The sequence below is a fragment of the Octodon degus genome, unplaced genomic scaffold (genome assembly GCF_000260255.1).
Source record: "Octodon degus isolate 3935 unplaced genomic scaffold, OctDeg1.0 scaffold00019, whole genome shotgun sequence".
Taxonomy (NCBI): Eukaryota; Metazoa; Chordata; class Mammalia; order Rodentia; family Octodontidae; genus Octodon; species Octodon degus.
The window spans coordinates 8,661,304-8,681,303 of NW_004524595.1; the positions used below are offsets into that span (position 1 = coordinate 8,661,304).

The window sequence follows — 20,000 nt, forward strand, 5'->3', positions numbered from 1 at the left end:
TATATATGGGGGAATATTGACTAGGGTTTTGTGTTTTTATTTTGTTAAACTAGTAGCTGGGTGATTCATTGATTCTTATTGTTTAGCCCAATTTTATTAATTTCTGTTGATTTTTATAATTTCTTAAATTACTTTGGATTAGGATTGTTCTTGTTTTTTTCCTAAGACTTGAGGGTATCTTCATTAGGTTACTTGCTTCAGATCACTGTGTTATTCTGGTGTGGGCATTCACAGCTATGATAAACATTTCTCTTAGGGCTGCTTTTATTGTGTCCCATAGATTCTGGTGTGTTGTATTGGCATTATGGTCTAATTTTATGAAGTAATTTTATGTGACCCAGTGATTTGTTTTATTTATTTTTTTTTGAGACAGAGTCTTGCTATGTAGTGCACTCACTTCTGCACCCAGTTTTATTTTATTTTATCTTACCTTATTGAGAAACAAAGATTAATGAGACAATTTCAAAACTGATTAATAGTACAGTTTCAATAATTAATATATTGTACATTATCTTCTTAGTGGTTATCTGTAGTACAAGATGCAGACAGAATATCCTGTCCAAACACTATTAGTACAAATCTTTCTTTTCATTGAATCAAACGAAAGCAGCTGCACATCTACTCCAACCATTCTGCGTATACAGATACAAAATGGTCCTTCCTTTGTATCGCCCTCCTCCACCTAGTCCTGTCAGAAATGGGTATTGCATTGGCATCTAAATACTATAGGTCTGCACCCAGTTCTGCTGGACTCAACTCACAACGATGTTCCTGCCTTAGCCTGTTAAGTGCTGGGATTATAGGCCTGTGCCACCGTGCTGGTGCATTTTACAATTTTGATTCTTTTACTTAAGTTTGCTTTATGGGCTAGCACAAAGTCTGTTTTGGAGAAGTCCTGTGTGTTGTAAGAATGTGTATTATATGGTTGTTGGGTAGAATGCTGTAGATATTTTTTTAACAAGTTGTTTGTAGGTTTGGTTCAACTCTGGTATTCATTTATTGGTATTTGTCTAGTTGACTTACTTGCAACAGGGTATTGAGGTCTCCCATTATAAATTTGGTGGTGTTTATCTGATTTTTTTATGTCCAGTATATTGGTTTTTATGAAGTTGAAGAATGTGTAAGGGTTTTGTGCCTGTATATTTTCCTGTTGAATTGTTCCTTCAAATGTTCTGACCATCTCTGCATCTTCTGATTAGTTTTGGCTTGAAATATACTTTGTCTATGAAATTTTGTTTTATTTTTTCATACAAAAATTCTTACAAAAAACCAACAAAATGTTGAGCACTCAGGTTCTAGGAATACAGATTTACAGAAGACCAGTTATTTAATTTTTTTGATTTTTTAAAAAAATACAAAACAGAAAAAAAAACAGCATTAGAAATAATACAAGATTCCATTAAACAAAGTAATAGGAATTCAACAGTGATTGCTGTATTGCATGATGTTACCTTTAAGTTAGTTGTTTAGGGCCTGGGAGATAGCTTGGTAGTCTTAAGTGCTTGCCTGGCAAGTGCAAGGGCCTAGGTTCAATCCCCAGTACAATTTGCTGTGCTGGCCCCACACCGTGTCCAGCTACCAAAACTGCATGTGGTGGAGCATGCCTGTAATCCTAGCACTGGGGAAGCTGAGGCAGGAGGATCACTATGAGTATGAGCTGCATAGTGAGACCCTGTACCAAATAAATAAATAAACCTTTTAAAAAACATTAGTTGTTTAGGTTACCAGATATAAACATGTAAGATTGGTTTAAAGAAAAATAGTAACAAAGAATGTATAAGAAATTCAAAATAAAGAAAATAATAATAAAAAGAATGAAATTTTTTGCAAAGATGAACAGAAATTGGCAGTGCAGTTATTGAAACTGTCCTGCATATATACATAAATATATCTTTTTCCCTTCTTTTTTTGTCCTTTTCCTTATCCCAGTTTTTCTTTCCCACTGAACAAATTCTTTCCCTTTCACAGTATCTATTGTACCCTTCTAATTTTATTTACTTTTTCAGGTTTTCACAGTAGTGAGATAATACAGTGTTTGCACATGTGGATCTGATTTATTTCATTTACCAATATAGTCTCTAGTTGCATCCATTCATCTACAAAAGCCTCCAATTTATCCTTTTTATAGCTGAGTAATACTCCATTGTATAAAAATACATATCTTTTATCCATTCCTCAGTTGATGGACATTTGGGTTGTTTCCAAGATTTAACTATGACAAGTTGTGCTACTACAAACATGGGTGCACATATACCTCTGTGGTACGATGATTTCAGTTGTTTTGGAAAAATACCTAGGAGGGGCAGAAGACCTGTTTATAGACATGTCACCACATCCATCATTTCCCTACCACTGTGTGCCTGGCACTATCCCGATCATGTGATATAATAAGGCAGTAAGTTAGGTTTCAAGGTCAATAGTCACTGCAGGCTTTTAGTTAAAATTTTTTCTAAGCTACAGAAGTCTAGGTTGGGAGTTGTTATCTTTTAGGGCCTGAAACACTCCCCTTCAAGCTCTCTTGGCTTTAAAGGTTTGTATTGGGAAGTCTGCTGTAATTCTGTGTGTGTGTGTGTGTGTGTGTGTGTGCGCGCGCGCGCGCGTGCGCACACACAGGGTCTTACTACATAGCCTACACTCCTAGTGTTCTCCTGTTTTCTGCCTCCTTACTGCTGGGATTACAGGCGTGTGCCACCACATCTGGTATCTGCTATAATTCTAGTGGATTTACCTTTATAAGTGATTTGTTGCTTTTCTTTAGCAAAGATTCTGTCTGTGTTGGTCTTCTCGTTTTGTCTGTAATGTGATGTGGAGAAGTTGTTTTTTGATTGTGGCTATTTCAGGTTCTAGATGCCTCACTTATTTATATGTTCAATTCTTTCCCTAATTTTGAAAAGTTTCCTGCTATTATGTCTGTGAATAGGTTTTTAAACGCCCTTCGCGCTGTCTGCTGATTTTTCACTTATTCCAATTAACCTCAGATTAGTCTTTTTCTTTTTAATCAATATATTAAGACAGTCATACATTTTTAAAAAAATTTTTAAGTGTTTTTCTTTTGCTGGCTCAGGCTGCCTTAAGGGTGGGTCTGGTAAGGCATGGGGAGCTGGGGATAGAACCCTGACTGGGTTTGCCTCAGCAGGTGCTTAAACAACCAAGCTAACCTGCAAGCCCCAGTCATACATTTTAACAATTGCTTAAATTCTGATGCGCAGTATAAGCATGTGAACATAGGACTTTTATTGTTTTTTTTTTAAATTTTTTTATTTATTATTTATTTTATTTATTTATTTTGTGTGTGTGTGTGTGTGGCCAGCCCAGCCCACCAGGGGGCGGAGGCTGGCTGGCATGTGGTGCTGGGGGATTGAACCGTGGTCCCTGTGCTTTGCTTAGCTTAGCTTGTTCTAAGTAGATGCTTTAGACCACTGAGCCATCTCACCAGCCCCCAAACATAGGACTTTTAAACATACAAGTAAAGCTATTCATCATAATTTGCTATACTATTACCATTAAATTACATTTACTTTGGAGCATTAAGTCAGGTAGGTTAAAGTAAGCCTGTAATGTACTTATGGAAGACCTTATATTATACATGCAAATTACCTTTCCATGTAGTCTTTTCACTTTAATTTTAAAGTTACCGTGCTCTGAAGTTACAATGCAAGGGCTTATCATGGTCCAAAGAGAAGGGAAAGAACATAACTAGGAATGGACAACAGTTATATAATATAAAGACTATACAGATGGTACAGCAGAAAGGACTTCAATCCCAGACATGCAGGCCCTTAAGAAGCAATGTTATTAAACCCATTCTTTAGAAAGGTATCATTTCTATCACTGATAGCACAGGCTAAATTATATTTTATGCCACCTTCAAGTAATAGTTGAGGCAGTAGAATGCAGAGACATCACAGTGAGTCTCAGTTAATACAAATAACTATAATTGTAGCCAGACCAACAGTTCTACAAACCGTTTCCTTTTTCTGATTGCCAGTTAAATACAGTTTTAATCCATAGCTTCACAATGAAGGGTCAGGGCCAGGCAAATAGCTCAGTGGATTAAAGCCCCTGCAAGCAGGGGCAGGGATCCATCCCTAGGCCTGCAGTGGTGGCCTTGCCCCTTCCCCCAGGATGTGCTGAGACAAATAGAGACTGGGCGTGGAGGCTTGCGCCTGTAATCCCATGAGAGGGAGAGCCTGAGCACACTGTAGACCCTTGCCTAAAATTAAAAAAAAAAAAAAAAAAGGGTAATTAAAAAGCAATGAAGGGTCATACAATAAAGTGAACACACATCTTTTTTTTTTTTTTTTTTTGTATTTTAGTGAAGTGTCTACAGGGTGTTCAGGGTCTCACTACTAGATCGGACTCCTAGTGATCTGCCTTTTTACAACCTCCCAAGAGCTGGGATTACAGGCAAGAACCCCCACACCCAGTCTCAATTGCTGTCTCAGCGACCCCTGGGGGCAGGGCTGGCACAGCAGGCCTGGCCCAGCAGGCCTGGCCCAGCCCCTGCACCTCCTTGCAGGCATTTTAATCTGCTGAGCTATTTGACCGGCTCTCTGTTTTCTTGGCATCAGAGAGAACTTCATAAGCTGAGAAGTCTTTTTAAACTTTTCGCCTTCATTTGGATTCTTATCAGGATGGTACTTCCGAGCCGGTTTCCTATAAGCCTTTTTTTGTTCTTTCTGGGTGGCATTGTTTTTGACCCCCAAAACATCATAATAAGTAATTTCTTTCACCATTTTCTACAGGTGGTGGGCGGGCTGGGCTGCAGTGGGATAGGCATTGGGAAGGAGCACATGTAGTGGGGCACTGGTTGAGCAGCTACTGCTCTACCTCTCACCATATTCTGGAAAGTTTTGTTCTTTTTTTTTGGTGGAAACGGGGATTGAACCCAGGCCCTTGCGCTTGCCAGGGAAGCACTTATTCCATTGAGCCATCTCCCCGGCCTTATAAGTTTTGTTTGTTTGTTTGTTTTTTTATGGAACCGGGGATTGAACTCAGACCCTTGCACTTGCCAGGGAAGTGCTTATTGCACTGGGCCATCTCCCCTAGAAAGTTTTGTTCAGATTAGTCTTTGCATCATCTAGCAGATATTTGATCCTTATTTCATATTGTCTGTTTCTGTCTCTCTGACTGAGGTTTTTTTTTTTTTAATTTTATTGAGAAACAAATAGCAATGAGACAGTTTCAAAACAGGTAGTGGGACAGTTTCAATAATTAATACATTGCTTATTGTTGTCTTAGTAGTAGTTACTTATAGTACAAGATGCAGACATGATAACCTGTCCAAACACTGTTAGTACTAATCTTTCTTACTGAATTAAGAGAAAGTAGCTGTATATCTATCCTAACTATTTTGTATGTATAGATATAAAATGGTCCTTCATTTATGTCCCCCTTTTTTGTTTTGTTTTGTCAGGGATGGGTATTCCATTGCCATTCAAATATTGTAGGTGCGTGAATTCAGCAAACTAATCCAATATAATCTAGTAGTTTGTAATAGTAGTAGGTTATCCGTAGGACTGGCACTGTCAGAAGTTGTTGGCTTGAGCCTTTTACAGCTCAGCATATTAATATGGCTTTACTTTTTATACCTCATTTTTATACTTTTCTGCTGGATGGTTAAGACCAAGATAAAGCAAGACCTATATAACAAGAAATGTAACTTCTGCATCTGACAAGGTCAGTCAACTCCCCTCAGGGTTTACCCTGAAACCCTGTACCGCAGTTTGTAGATCCTTTGTCAGTGTCAGCCATGTGGATGAGTCATGGCCATTGCTTGACCAATTTTCTCTCTGTGAAAGCCTGAGAGAATATTTTCTCTCCATGTGACTCTCCTTAGGCACACTCTACATCATCGATCACTTTCCTCTGTGGCCCCATAATCTCCTTGATCAGAAAATTTGCGACATCATTGAGTTACAGGGTATTATAGTACAGGTTCTCTTATGTCCTGAGTCCTCACTGACCTTGAATGGCTAGGGCCTTAATGTTGGCTGTCCTTGCAGCCTTTATTTTTCTCTAATTTTTGGTCTGCAAACTAATTAGACCAAACTAATTTTTGGTCTTGCAAAGCCTCCAGAAGAGAAGCTTAATGATATTATTACCCTATAACATAGGCAGTTGAGCTTTCCCTCACTATCTGTCTGAATATCAAACATCTTAGACATAACATGGAACAGGTATGTGAAGAAAAAAATTAAAATTATTATTATTTTTTAAAAATTATTTATTTATTTGTGTGTGTGTGTGTGTGTGTGTGTGTGTGGCCAGCTCAGCCCACCAGGGGGCAGGGCTGGCTGGCATGTGGTGCTGGGGGATTGAACCGTGGTCCCTGTGCTTTGCTAAGCTTATTCTAAGTAGGTGCTTTAGACCACTGAGCCATCTCACCAGCCCCTAAAATTATTTAAAAAATAGGAATAAACAATTACATATTTTTACACAGAAATTTAGAAATCTGACCTTATACAGTATTATAGCAGGACAGTCCTACCTGGACAGAGTCTCACTGTGTGGTCCAGGCAGGTTTTCTTGAACTCACAGTGATCTTCCTGCTTCCAGCCTCCAGAGTGCAGGGACTACAGGCCTGCTCCTCTAGGGCTGATTATGCTGTTTTTAAGGTCTATCTCTGAGTAACCTGTGTGTGCATATAAGGTCTCACAATGCAGCTCAGACTCATGATCTTCCTGTTTTTAGCCTCCCTAGTGCTGGGATTATAGGTGTGGGCCTCTGTGCTGGGACTCCATTGCAGGCTCAGCGTGCCCAAGCATGGGGCCGGTTCTGTATAAGGTGCCAGGGATTGAACCCTGGCCCCTGAGCTTACCTAAGGAAGTCCATGAGATATTGCTTAGTCCACTATGCTTAGTCCACTGTGCTGTTTCGCTGGCCCTTTTGTTTTTGAAAGCATTCTAGTTCTTTTTTTTTTTAATACTGGGGAATTGAATTCAGGACCATTGTGTTTGCCAGGCAGGCACTTAAGCCACTGAGCTAACTCCGTCTGTTTTTACATATTTCACTTTTGGTGTCCATACTTTTAATTTTTAATCTCTTGCATTTCTTCTTGGAGCCTTGGACTGATTTTTTCCTACACTGGTTATTCATGTTTTGTATCATTTTATTTAACTCAGCTAGTTTTTATTTTTTTTATTTTTTTTTATTTTTATTAGTGTGTTTTGTAAGGTCCCTAATCTCTGTTCGCTTGTTTTTCCTTTTAATTTTGGTTTATTACGATTATGATTATGATTAATCTTTAGGCTCCAGGGATCAAGCCCAGGATCTTTTGCTTGCCAGGCAGGTGCTTATGCCTCTGAACTATCTCTCCAGCCCGGTCATTTTGGTTCAGACAGGCTCTTGCTATGTAGTTCAAGTTAGCTTTGAACTCACTGTGTGGCCCAGTTGGGGCTTGAACTCATGGTGATCCTCCTGCCTAAGCTTCCTGAGTGCCTTTATTTTTAACTGATCATTGTGTTTAATGTTTCCACTATCTGTTTAGTTGTATCTTGTGTGATTCCTACTGAGTAACTCATTGATCTTTTTTTTTTTTTTTTTTTTTTTTTTGAGAAACCGAGGATTGAACTCAGGCCCTTGCGCTTGACAGGCAAGCACTTATTCTACTGAGCTATCTCCCTGGCCCCTCATTGATCTGTTTTTAATCCTGTCTTTTGTTCTTTGGAATAATTTTATTGTGTGGTCTTTGCTTTCTTGCTCTGTGATACTCCCAGGATCAACTTGGGATAGGGGTGTGAGGGTGGGGTTGGGAGTTCCAGGAGACAGTTTGCTGTCTTATGTTTCTGTTGTCTTGTATTTTCTGTTTTAGATTTTTAGGGGCTTATAGTACAAAGACTGGTTGCAGTGTGGAGATTGATTTAGTTAGTGTGCTTTTCTGTGATCCATTCTGGATTTGGGTATCATCCTTGGCCTCTGCCCCAAGATCCCTGACCATCTCTGTTAATTTAGGATAGAGGAAAGGATGATGTAGTGCAGTGGCCCCATACATACTTCTGTGTGTGTGTGTGTGTGTGTGTGTGTCTGTCTGTCTGTCTAATTTAGTACAAGGTCTACGGGGTCTCACTACACAGATCAGACTTGTAGTGATCCTCCTGTTTGCAGCTTCCCAAGTACTGGGATTATAGATGTGCGCCACCCAGTCTCACTGACCCTCTCAGTGAGCCCCGGGGGCAGATCTGGCAAGGCACACCTGGGATCGAACCCCCGTTCCTGCATCTGCCTAAGCAGGTGCTTTAGTCCATTAAGCTGTCTGGCTGGCCCTCGGACCCCAATATTAATGCCACAAAGATAACCTGGGTGTTGGCATTCATAGAAAACCCATTAATAACTATGGTAGTACAACCCTTGAAATGTCAGGCAACAGTAATACTTGGCCAAGACAAATTAGATATCGACATACCATAAGACCTAACAGTATATACTGGCCTTAACAATAGAAAAAAATCTAGGTTTCATTGTTATTATTATTATTATTGCTATTGTTTTTGAGTTGGGGTTTTGCTGTGTAGTTCAGGGTGGCCTCAAACTTGCAGTCATCCTGCCTCAGCCTCCCATGTGCTGGGATCATTGGTATGTACTGCCATACCTCACCAGAAATCCACATTTAAGGATAAACACTAAGACAACCCTAATATTACCAACATTTAGCAAATATGTACTAAATACAACAACTCTAATGATAAAAGGAATTTGACAGTAATAAAATAGAGTTAACTATATAGTTATGCTTTTAAAGATAGGGAATTAGAAATGATAGAAAGCAAGAGGAAAAATTTGAAAATTTGAGTAATGGGAAAGAAAAAAAGAAATGAAAGGATCCTGTTAAAGATAGAAGGACTTTGGGGCCGGGGAGATGGCTCAGTAGAATAAGCGCTTGCCTGGCAAGTGCAAGGCCTTGAGTTCAATCCCTAGTTCCGGAAAAAAAAAAAAGAAAAAGATACAAGTGTTTTAATTTTATTTGTTTGTTTATTTGTTTAATCTTTTTTGAGATGAGGTCTTGCTATGCAGTTCAGGCTGGCCTTGTAGCCCAGGCTGGTCCAGAACTAACCATCCTCCTGCCTCAGCCTCCCAAGTGCTGGGATTACAAGTGTGTACCACTATATATGTTCAGTTTTCTATGTGCTTTTGAATGAGTGGTTCTGTTCCTAAATTTGCAGTGCTTTTCTTTCCTTTCTTCTTTCTTTCTTTCTTTCTTTCTTTCTTTCTTTCTTTCTTTCTTTCTTGTGGTACTGGGCATTGAACTCAGGACCTTGTGCTTGTCACGCAGGCACTTATACCATTGAGCTATCTCCCTGGTCCTTAAATTTGCAGTTTTGGAATCTGGTTTTCTCTGTGTAGCCTTGTGGCTATTGTCTTGTGAGGTAACCCCACTACGGAGGCCTTTGTTATTTGTACTGTCCTGTGGCACAGCCCAAATCCAGGTATGTCTTTGCTCACTCCTGGAGATAAGGCAGGCCATAAGGTCCTAGATCTGTGCTGGTTATAGGCAGTAGGGCCAGGGCTTAAGTACTCAAGGCCAGCATTTTTAGATCCAGTGAAACTCAAGCTGGGGTTGGACTCCCTCCCACTATAGGGTACTGGGCGTGTGTCATTCCTGGATGATGTTCAAGCACCTTAGTATGTGTCTCTTTTCAGCTGCTCCCTGTCCACAGCAGTCTCCCATGACTCTCACCCACTTACTATGGGATGATAAAGGAAACCATCCCCAGCTGTTCTGAGCCCTAGATTCAAACAATTCCTTCCTGGACTGGTGCCCCAACAACCAGTCTCAGGCAGTATGTGCTGGGATTCAGCTGTTGCCTGCCATGTGGAGGGAGTCCCCTTGCTGTTCTGCAGATAACAATAGCTACTGGCTCCCCCTAGAATCTGTGTCACTGGCCCAGGCTGCCACCATTTTTCTTCCCTGGAGCCCCCCAAATGTTCAGATAGCTTTTGCAGAGCTGGCTTGCCTCTCTACCATCCACAAGATGGGAGCTAGGGAGTAGCCAGCCTGTTTTTTTTTTTTTTTTTTTTTTTTTTAGTACTGTGGTCCGCTTGTGAAATCATTGTAACTTGAAAAATTATTTTTTCTTTTTTCTCTCTCCTAAGTTATTTTCTATTGTGTGGATTCTGGTTTCCAGAGAGGCTGAATTTTGCTGCTACTCACTACTTATTCATCTTGATAATCCCCTGAATCTCAAATGCTAAACTTGGATTTATCTTTTCTGCCTTTAGATTAAATCCAGAGCAATATAAAGTCATCTCTTTCATTATAATCATGGTTCTGGGGCCTAATTTTGTAAGATTTGTGGTAGACTTTGTTTTAGCTGATAGATATGGTTTTAAGAAATCATAAGACTTAAGGAAAAATATTTTTGCAAACTGAAAAAATTATGTTAGAACTTGAGGTTTAAGCCAGGTGTGGTGTCACATACCTGTAATCCCAGTACTTGAGTGGTGACAGCAGGAGGATCACTAGAAGTTCATTGGATTACATAGCAAGACTCTTTCTGAAAAAAACATACCAAACTAAACCACAACAAAAAAGTTAAAATTTAGAGAGAAAAATCCAGTGGGAATGACTTATTTTTTCATTATACTTTTATTGCCAGTAGCATTTGATGTTATTACCATTATATTTGCTTTGGAAATTATCCTCATATTATTTTCCACTGTTTTAAATTGTTACAAAATATCTTGTAAAATAGTTACAAAATAAATTTATCATAGGTGGGTGGCAGTGGGTGGAACCTAGGGACTCCACATTGAATTTAAAATGCCATTCTTTAAAAATTTTTTTTTTTTTAATTTTGTAAAAGTTTTGCGTCTAAGTTACACAGGCTATGCTCGAACTTGTTAGCCTCTTGGCTTAAACTTTTAAGAATGCTGGGATTATAGGCATGTGCCACCATGTCTAGCTACATCATAATAGGTCCTCAATAAATGTTTGTTACATGAAATTATTTCTTTGGTCTGAGATGACTTTCCTACTTGTGGATAATAATCACTGACACAAATTGCTAAATGACTGTGGATCGATTACATAATTCTTCTGAAACATCATTATGAAACTAGTAATGCTTTCCCTTAAAGAGTTAATTTTAATTAGGTAGTAGACTTCTTTGAAGATGAAAAAGTTGAGCATTACAATCATCCTATTACAGGTGAATCATTAGTATCAGGTTTGTAGATAAAAAGCTTTCCCAAAGCTTGAAGTTAATTAAATGGGTCTGAAGTAATTATTTTGTACCTGCTTGCTTTTTGGTTGTTTGCTTCACCTAAATCTCCAGATTTCTTGGAGATGAGATCTTGAAGAGTGAGGTCTCTGTCGTGGAGCTCTTATGGTGAGGGACATGGCATACCTGTGTGTAGTACAGCACTTAAGATGGTGTTCCTTGTATTTAATGCAAACCATATAATTTGCCTGGAAGTTCTCCAACTTTTGTGTACTAAGCATCACTTAAAGGCGTTCATTAAAAGTGCTCTCCATCCAGAGCTTCTGGTTTAGCAGGTTATATTTCTGAAATGATGAGGTGATTCCTGATTCAGGGAGTATGCTGAAAATAGCTTGAAATAATTTTTTTTTTTTTTTTTTTTTTTGGCAGAACCAGGGATTGAACTCAGGACCTTATGCTTACCTGGGAAGCGCTTAATTCACTGAGCTATCTCTCTGGCCCCAATAATTCTGAATAGAACTGAAAAAAGTTATTAAAATGAGAATGGCCAATAAACACACAAACTTAGTTATATTAATATTCAAGGAGTTCTGTATTCAGATTATTCTGTGTGTGTCTTAGCTACTTTTTTCATTGCTGAGACAAAGTACTGGTACCCAGTATTAAAGAAGGATAAGGTTTATTGTAGCTCACTTTGTTGAGGTTTCAGTTTGTAGTGATTGGTCTAAGGTGGGGTGGCGTGGAGAGGACCATTACAGAAGAGAGACAGTTCTTGGTGAGCAGAGTAGCTCAGCAACAGCCAGCAAGTGACAATAGTTCTCTTTCTTCCACTTATATTCTGTAGGCAGGTAGCACTCATGTCAAGTGTGGGCCTTCATATTTATTATCCATTCCCAGAACTATGCCAGACTGATCAGTGGACTGATTTTGTAATCACACACCCTTGATCCCAGCATCACATGCTCTAGATCCAGCCACCTCTGAAAAGTCCCCACAAAGCCTGATGTGGTCACATCTAGACACAAGTTATAGAAATGTGTATGTATCTGTGTTTAATTCCAGTGTACATAGTACTTGTATCCAAAATATGCTTGCACTAGGCATAGTGGCACATGCTTGTAATTGCATCACTGGGGAGGCTGAAGAAGGAAGATAGCTGTGAATTTGAGGGTAAATCTGGGCTGCATAGTGAGTTCAAGAGTAGGCTAAACTACATAGCAAGACCCTGTCTTAAAAATAAAACAAAATGACCCCCCCAAAAAAAAAGCAAAAAACTTTTTTTTGAAATTTTAGTGTCTACAGATGCAACACAAAAATAAATAGCTTGATCAAATGAGATTCTGAAATAATAATGGGTAGATGTTGGAGCTAGCAGGGAGAAAATCCTAAAATAAGTTCTTCCAGATTTCTTGAAAGAAATGATTCTTAAATGATAATGAAATAAAATTAATAAAAAAATGATAATGATTGGATTTGATTAGAAGGAATATGCTGTCCTAGGCAGAGGAATGGCTTGTTGGTATAACACTCCCCTAGCAAACACAAAGCCTTGGATTAAATCCCATGGATAAGCCAGGCATGGTAACAAACCTAGCATTCTGGAAGACTAAAGACATGAGGATTATACATTTAAGCCTAGCCTGGGCAATTTAATGACTTACATAGATCTGTCCTAAATTAAAAAAATAAAAAAAGGACTGGAAATGTAGCTCAGTGAAGAGGCCTGGGTTCAGTCATTAACCCTCCCCCACGACAGGTAAAATAGATTATAGATAGCATAATTTATATGTTAAATATTTATATATTAATATTTATATATTAATAGATGTTAATTTGTGTAGTGACAAATATACCTTAGCTTAAAACACATGATATTGCTTTATTAGTCACTACTTTTTGAATGTTATATAATAATGCTTTTCAAACTGTGCACATGGATCACCTGGTGATCATGTTTAGAGTAAGTCTTGGAGCAGAGCTTAAGGTTCTTCATATCTAATGAGACAGATGATACCCATATTGTTGGTACAGACTACATATTGAGTGAAGAACACCTTATGTAAGTGGGTAAGTCAGGTGATGTTTAAGGCACACACCCTTGGGGGACTATACATATCGTAGGGTGCACTGAGAGATAGTATAGGACAGTTGTGGTGAACTGATGGCATGTGGGCTGCAATATCATTGAAAGCTCTAAAAGGCTCAGCATCACTGGGATAGTATGAAGAACACTATAGTGTATTAGAAATGAAAAAATAATGGTTTCCCTGTCAATTCATCTGTTAGCCACTGACCTTGATCTAGATCAGAGGTGGCAAAACTTTGGTATGCATGCTTCAGTAGGCACACAGAGCCTTCTGTGAGCACAGAAGCCAAGTTGTCCAGTGTTGGCCCCAGCAGCCAGTGAGCATGGGTAGCAGTAAACAAGAGCATGCCACATGCAGACTTTTGTCTTTCAGTAACAAGCTGTTTGTGTCATTGAAAGTTCTGTTACTGTGTATTTCTTTTAAGAGCAAAGATGTTAGGGCCGGCCAAATAGCTCAGCAGATTAAAGTGCCTGCAAGCAGGTGCAGCGGCCAGAGGTTTGATCTCTGGGCCTGCTGTGTCGGTCCTGTTCCTGGGGTGTGCTGAGATAGCAGTTGAGACTGGGCGTGGTGGCGCACACCTGCAATCCCAGTCTTGGGAGGCTGTAAACGGGTGGATCACTATAAGTCCGTTCTAGTAGAAAGACCCTGAACACCCTGTAGACTCTTCCCTAAAATACCAAAAAAAAAAAAAAAACCAAAAAAAAAGAACAACAACAACAAAAAAAACCAAAACATGCACGCACACACACACAAAAAAAAAACCCCAAAGATGTTAATGTATGAGTTGATTATTGTAAATTAAAACTTCAGCATTCAGGTTTATGTGCATTTGTTGGCACTTCGTGATAAATAAGTGGGTTTTGAGGTGCAGTTTGGGCACTCAACTGTAGAATGTTTGCCATCACTGATCTGGGTTTAACTAATCTCTGAACTTTGATATTTTTACTCTGTTAAAGTGTAGTACTGGGGCCAGGGATATAGCTCAGTAGAATAAGTGCTTCCCTGGCAAGCACAAGGTCCTGAGTTCAATCCCCAATACTACACACACACACATACACACACACAAAGTGTGGTGCTGCAGAAGAAAAGAATCTGGGAAATTGTACCTTTTAAAAAGCATTCATTGGGCTGGGGAGATGGCTCAGTGGAATAAGCGCTTCCCTAGCAAGTACAAGGGTCTGAGTTCAATCCCTGGTTCTGCCAAAAAAAAAAAAAAAAAAATATTTTGGGGCTGGTGAGATGGCTCAGTGGTCTAAAGCACCTACTTAGAACAAGCTTAGCAAAGCACAAGGGACCGCGGTTCAATTCCCCAGCCCCACATGCCAGCCAGCCCCGCCCCCTGGTGGGCTGAGCTGGCCACACACACACACACACACACAAATAAATAAATAAATAAAATTAAAAAAAAAAGCATTCATTGTTTGTAGTACGTTATTGATGGAGTATTTTATGTACATCCTTGAATTACATCTCAAGTGGTGGTGTCCACTTTGTATAAGTGTCCACTTTGTAAGTAGCCAATTAGTGCTTCTGGGATACTTAACTCAGTAAGTGATAGTGTATTTTGTACTTTAATGTTTATTACCCTTAATTATAGACATTCTTTTTTTTTTTTAGACAGGGTCTTGCTATGCAGTTCAAGGCTGGTCTTGTACTTGCTATGTAGCCCAGGCTGTCCTCAAACTCTAAAGATCCCCTGCCTCGGCCTCCTGAATGCTCTTATTGTAGGCACCACCATGCCCTGTGTTTGTTTGAATTTCTAATTGCTTTTCTTTTTGTGCCTTTTAGTATTCATGTATGTAATCTTACAACTTTAAAACTAGAACAGGGACCGGAGAGATAGCTCAGAGGTATAAACACCTACCTGGCAAGCCCAAGGACCTGAGTTCAGTTTCTGGAGCCACATGCAGAACTACGGTGCAGTCTTGCCTGGGTGTGCTGTTTGGCCCTGGGTGCACGTGCCCTATGTGCTCCAAACTGGGTGTGGTGGTGCACACCTGTAATTCCAGCACTCGGGGTGTTGAGCGAGGAGGATCTCTGTGAGTTCGAGACCAGCCTGCGGGTACAAAAGTGAGCACAAGACCAGCCTGAACTGCATAGCGAGATCCTGTCTCAAAATGAAAACTAGAACATAGTAAATTATTTTGAAGCACAAATTATAAATTGGTCTTTTTGGCAAAAAGCTGTCACAAAATGACTCTTAATTTCTACAGAATGTATTTGGGCCGTGAGTTTGAGGCCAGCCTGGGTAGCATAATGAGTCAAGGCCTGGCTGAACTATATGATGAGCTCTTGTCTCAAAAATGTAAAAACAAATTTTATTTATTTAAACAAATTTTAAAAAGATCATATGTTTTATTTATTTGTCTTTTTTAGACAAGGTCTCACTATGCAGTTAAGGGTGGTCTTGAGTTCATTTGTAGCCCAGACTGGTCATTGAACCCACAATGATCCTTTTGCCACAGCCTCCTAAATACCAGAATTACAGGTGTGCGCTAGCATGCCTGGCTTAAAAACAAACAAACAAAACAACATATAGTTCAAGAATTTCTTTAGATTGCTAGTAAGCACTTTTATTTATTTATTTATTTTTACTTTTTGGTGATTGAACCCAGGGTCTTGTCACTAAACATATGTTCTACCACGGAACTATCCCTAGTCCCTAATAACTACACACACACACACACACACACACACAATGTGTATATATAAGGACTTTTGATATCATTTGTTTTGTTTTGCTTTTTAGAGACAGAGCCTCAGTATATACTTTATGCTAACCCTAAATTCACTATGTAGCCCAAGTTGGAAAAAAAGAGTCTACTACACTCAACAATAATGGGAAAGTTAGAATTTTTGAGACACTGGGAAAGTTAGAATTTGTTGGATTGGCTTTGTGTTGTTGTAATGTAAAGTATCCTTATTTGGATAGTTTCTATCAGAGTAAAGGAAGATACGAGGCAACATATCATAGAATGATTTTATGTACTCCAGTCATATACCTTGAAAGTTTTCAAAGGAAAAACAAGCTGAACATTTCTGATTATAATGTTTACATTTTTTGTTTCTGTGTTTACAGATGATTAAATTTTCTACATTTGTGGTACATGATTCAGTAAATGCTGGTTGACAAAATACTTTTTGCCTCCACTTTTTTTTGGCAGAACCGGGGATTGAACTGAGGCCCTTGCCCTTGCCAGGGAAGCGCTTATTCTACTGAGCCATCTCCTCGGCTCCTCCTCCACATTTTTTGTTAGTACATATTAGTTACATACCTTAATGGGTTTTATTTAGAGATATTTATAAATGCACATAACATTGTAGTCAGTTTCCTCTTTTCCTTTCCTCTTGTCTAATACTTTCACTTCTATTTTTTATTGTTTTTGTGATACTGGGGATTGAATCTAGGGCAGTGATGGTGCACCCATAGCGTGTGCGCTGCAGCCTGCTAGTCATCATTGGAAGCTCTAAAACATTCTCAGTTACGACTTAGGGTCTTTGCACTGAGCTGCACCCCCAGCCTTTTTCTTATTTTGAGATAGAGTTTTGGTAAACCACTAAGTACTCAGGATGGACTTAAGGTTTAAATCTTTGTGCTCCAGCATTTTAGAGTGTTGGATTACAGGCATATATCACCATGGAAGGCTTTGCTTTTACTTCGTCATCTCTTAAGAATTCGTTATATTGGGGCTGGTGAGATGGCTCAGTGGTCTAAAGCACCTACTTGGAACAAGCTTGGCAAAGCACAGGGACTGCGGTTTGATCCCCCAGCACCACATGCCAGCCCGCCCCGCCCCCTGGTGGGCTGAGCTGGCCACACACACACATACACACACACACACTAAATAAATAAATAAATGTTTAAAAAAAAAAGAATTCCTTATATTAGGAAAATCCCACAATATTTGCATTTCTGAATCTGGTTTATTTTACTCAAAATGATGTCTAGTTTCATCCATTTTTTGGTAAATGACAAAGATATTTTTTAAAGCTTTTTTTTTTTTTTTTTTTTTTTTAAAGATAGGGTATCGCTCTGTAGTCCAGGCTGGCCTTGAACTCAATGATCCTCCTGCCTTAGCTTCCTGAGTGCTGTGATTTATAAGTATATACCACCATGCCTGACCAACAAAAATATTTTTTAATGATTGAATAATTTGTGTGTGTGTGTGTGTGTGTGTGTATGTGTGTGAGTGAGACATTTTCTTTACTCATTCATCTGTTTGGTACCTATGCTGGTTCTATTCTTGGGTTTGCATATTGTGCTGCAGTATACAAGGGAATGGATATATTCCTGTAGTATGTAGACTTTGATTACTTTGGGTCTATACTAAGCAGTGGTATAACTTGATCAAATGGTAGCTATAATTTTGGTTATTTGAGAAACCCCTTATGGGTCAGTCATTAAATATACATGGCCTGTCAAAGTCTGTATAGCCCCTAAGCTTTCTATGTATGTACAAGCATGCCATATCTTCATTACATTATCACTATTTTCTTTTTTATGTATTTAGGACAGGGTCTATGGAGTCTACAGGGTCTTAGTACGTAGATCAGACTTGTAGTGATTCTCCAGTTTTCAGCCTCCCAAACACTGGGATTACAGGCACATGCCACAGGTCCAGTCTCAAATCACTATCTCATTGTGCCCCCGGGGGTGGGGGAAGGGTTGGCATGGCATGTAGGGGATCAAATCCCTGTCCCCCTTCATCTTCCCTAAGCAGGCACTTTAATCCTATCACTATTTACTTTGACATAGAATGATTTACATTCCTATCAGCTGTGTAAAAGGGTTCTTTTTTTTTCCCCCTGCATTCTTGACAGCATTTAATTTTTTTTGTATTGTCAATAATATCGATTCTGACAGATGAAATGGAATCTCAGTGCAGTTTTGATTTGTATTTCCCATAAGTATTCTTGATTATCCAAGAATATTAAGAGTTCTATTTGTGTTAATAGGAATAATAAATTGTTTTTAATAATGTCTTTCAGAAAGCCGAAGTTGATGGTAGTTTAAGTGACAGCCATGTATCTCCTCCAGCCAAACGCACTTTGAAACAACCGGATTCTGTTTGCAAAGACAAATCAAAATCACGAAGTACTGGCCAGCGTGAGGAATGGAACATACCAGCTGGACAGGCCAGGTGAGATGAGATGATCACTGATGTTTTTCCATGAATGATTTGGTGTCATTCATGATTGATGTTAATTTCTTAACTTCTAAAAACAAGCTTCATGCTTACCTATAAATTTTGTTAGATGTATAATTTTTGTTTAACTTTTTCTCTGTGCTATAGTGTACTTGTCTTATAGGGATATATAAACTGTGTAATAATACATTGTATACTGCTGAAAAAATAAAGATTTTGATAGTTTTAAGCATGCATTCATATTTGTAGTTCTGAAAATTTCAGTAAAGACACAGGATTAGATTTATATTTTTATTGGAAAATCAGTAAAATGTAAGTAAACTCTACTTGAATTTATATACTAAAATATTAATGACATTCTAAGGAAATCTTTTGATTTTTGATCTTGTAACTTTAACTTCTTTGTGTTGCTAAATATATAAAAACTCTTAGTTTTACTCCACGTCAAAGTAGTGATAATAAAGATATGATAAGTTTGCACATACATAGAGAACTTTGGGGCTATATAGACTTTGACAGGCCATGTATATTTAGTGACTGCCCATTGGAGTCATGCTTCTTACATTGTGTTCCATGAGCACTATCATTTGGAGTTTATTTTCCATTGCCTGAGAACTGTGTAGAAAAGTATATGAACTATAGTTGGTTAATATTTTTCCCCTTGTCCCTACTCGTTCACCTGTGAGATAAAACAGGTCTGTGGTTATGATGATACATAAGGTGAGTACCACCACCTAAGCAGTGTATGGCTACCTGTAACCTGTAGTCCAAGCTGCTCGGAAGGAGGGCTGAGGGAGAAGGACCATTTAATCCTAGGAATTCTAGGCTAGACTGAGCAGCAAGATGAGGCCCTGTCTCTAAGAGAGGAAAAAAGAGGGGGCTGGGGATTTGGCTCAGTGGTAGAATGCTTGCCTAGCAAGCTGGAAGCCCTGGGTTTGGTCCTCGGCACCAAAACAAAAAAAAAAAACTTCCCCTAAAAAACAATTCAACCAAAGAGAGGAAAAAAGAGAGTACTTCCATTTAATTATACTTTGTCACTTTGTATGCCTGTTGCAATCTGTATTTTATACTTATTAAGTGAGTGAATCAGGCTTTTCTGATAAATGTTTGATAGATGTTACTGAAATGTTCTTTTAATGTTAGTATCTATTTATTTGTGTATATGTAATACCCTAGACTTACAGTCTAGTTGGCTTTCATGTAAATTGGTCTTGTTCCTGTCAAGCTGAATAGGATGGGGAGCACTTAATCCCAGCTGTCCCTGGGCAGGAGGGTCAAGAGTAAGAGGCCAGTGGGGGCCATTTAGGGAAACCTGGTCTCAAAACACTGAGCTGAGGGGCTGGGGAAGTGGCTCAGTAGAATAAGAGCTTTCCTGGCAAGTGCAAGAGCCTGAGTTCAATCCTTGGTTCCTTAAAAAAACAACAACAGCAACAACAACCAAAAAAAACACCAGAAAAAACACTGAGCTGGTGGTAGAGCTCAGTAGAGTGCCCATGGGTGGTTGCATCCAAAGGAAGATCCTACAGTATTTTGAGAAGGAGGGATGATAATTGTACATTTGTCTAGATATTTTACAGTACTATATTCCTTTAAATAATATATAAGTG

General features: G+C 38.9%; 1 protein-coding gene across 2 annotated transcripts in view; it reads left to right on the forward strand.

Annotated features, from left to right (window-relative positions):
• Atad2b (ATPase family, AAA domain containing 2B) overlaps nucleotides 1-20,000 on the forward strand; it is a 187,919-nt gene that overhangs the window by 29,298 nt on the left and 138,621 nt on the right. For both annotated transcript variants that reach the window (XM_004627459.2, XM_004627460.2), the window contains exon 2: nucleotides 18,236-18,387. In XM_004627459.2, coding sequence (XP_004627516.1) covers nucleotides 18,236-18,387 — 152 coding nt within the window. The remainder of the gene's footprint in view (nucleotides 1-18,235; nucleotides 18,388-20,000) is intronic.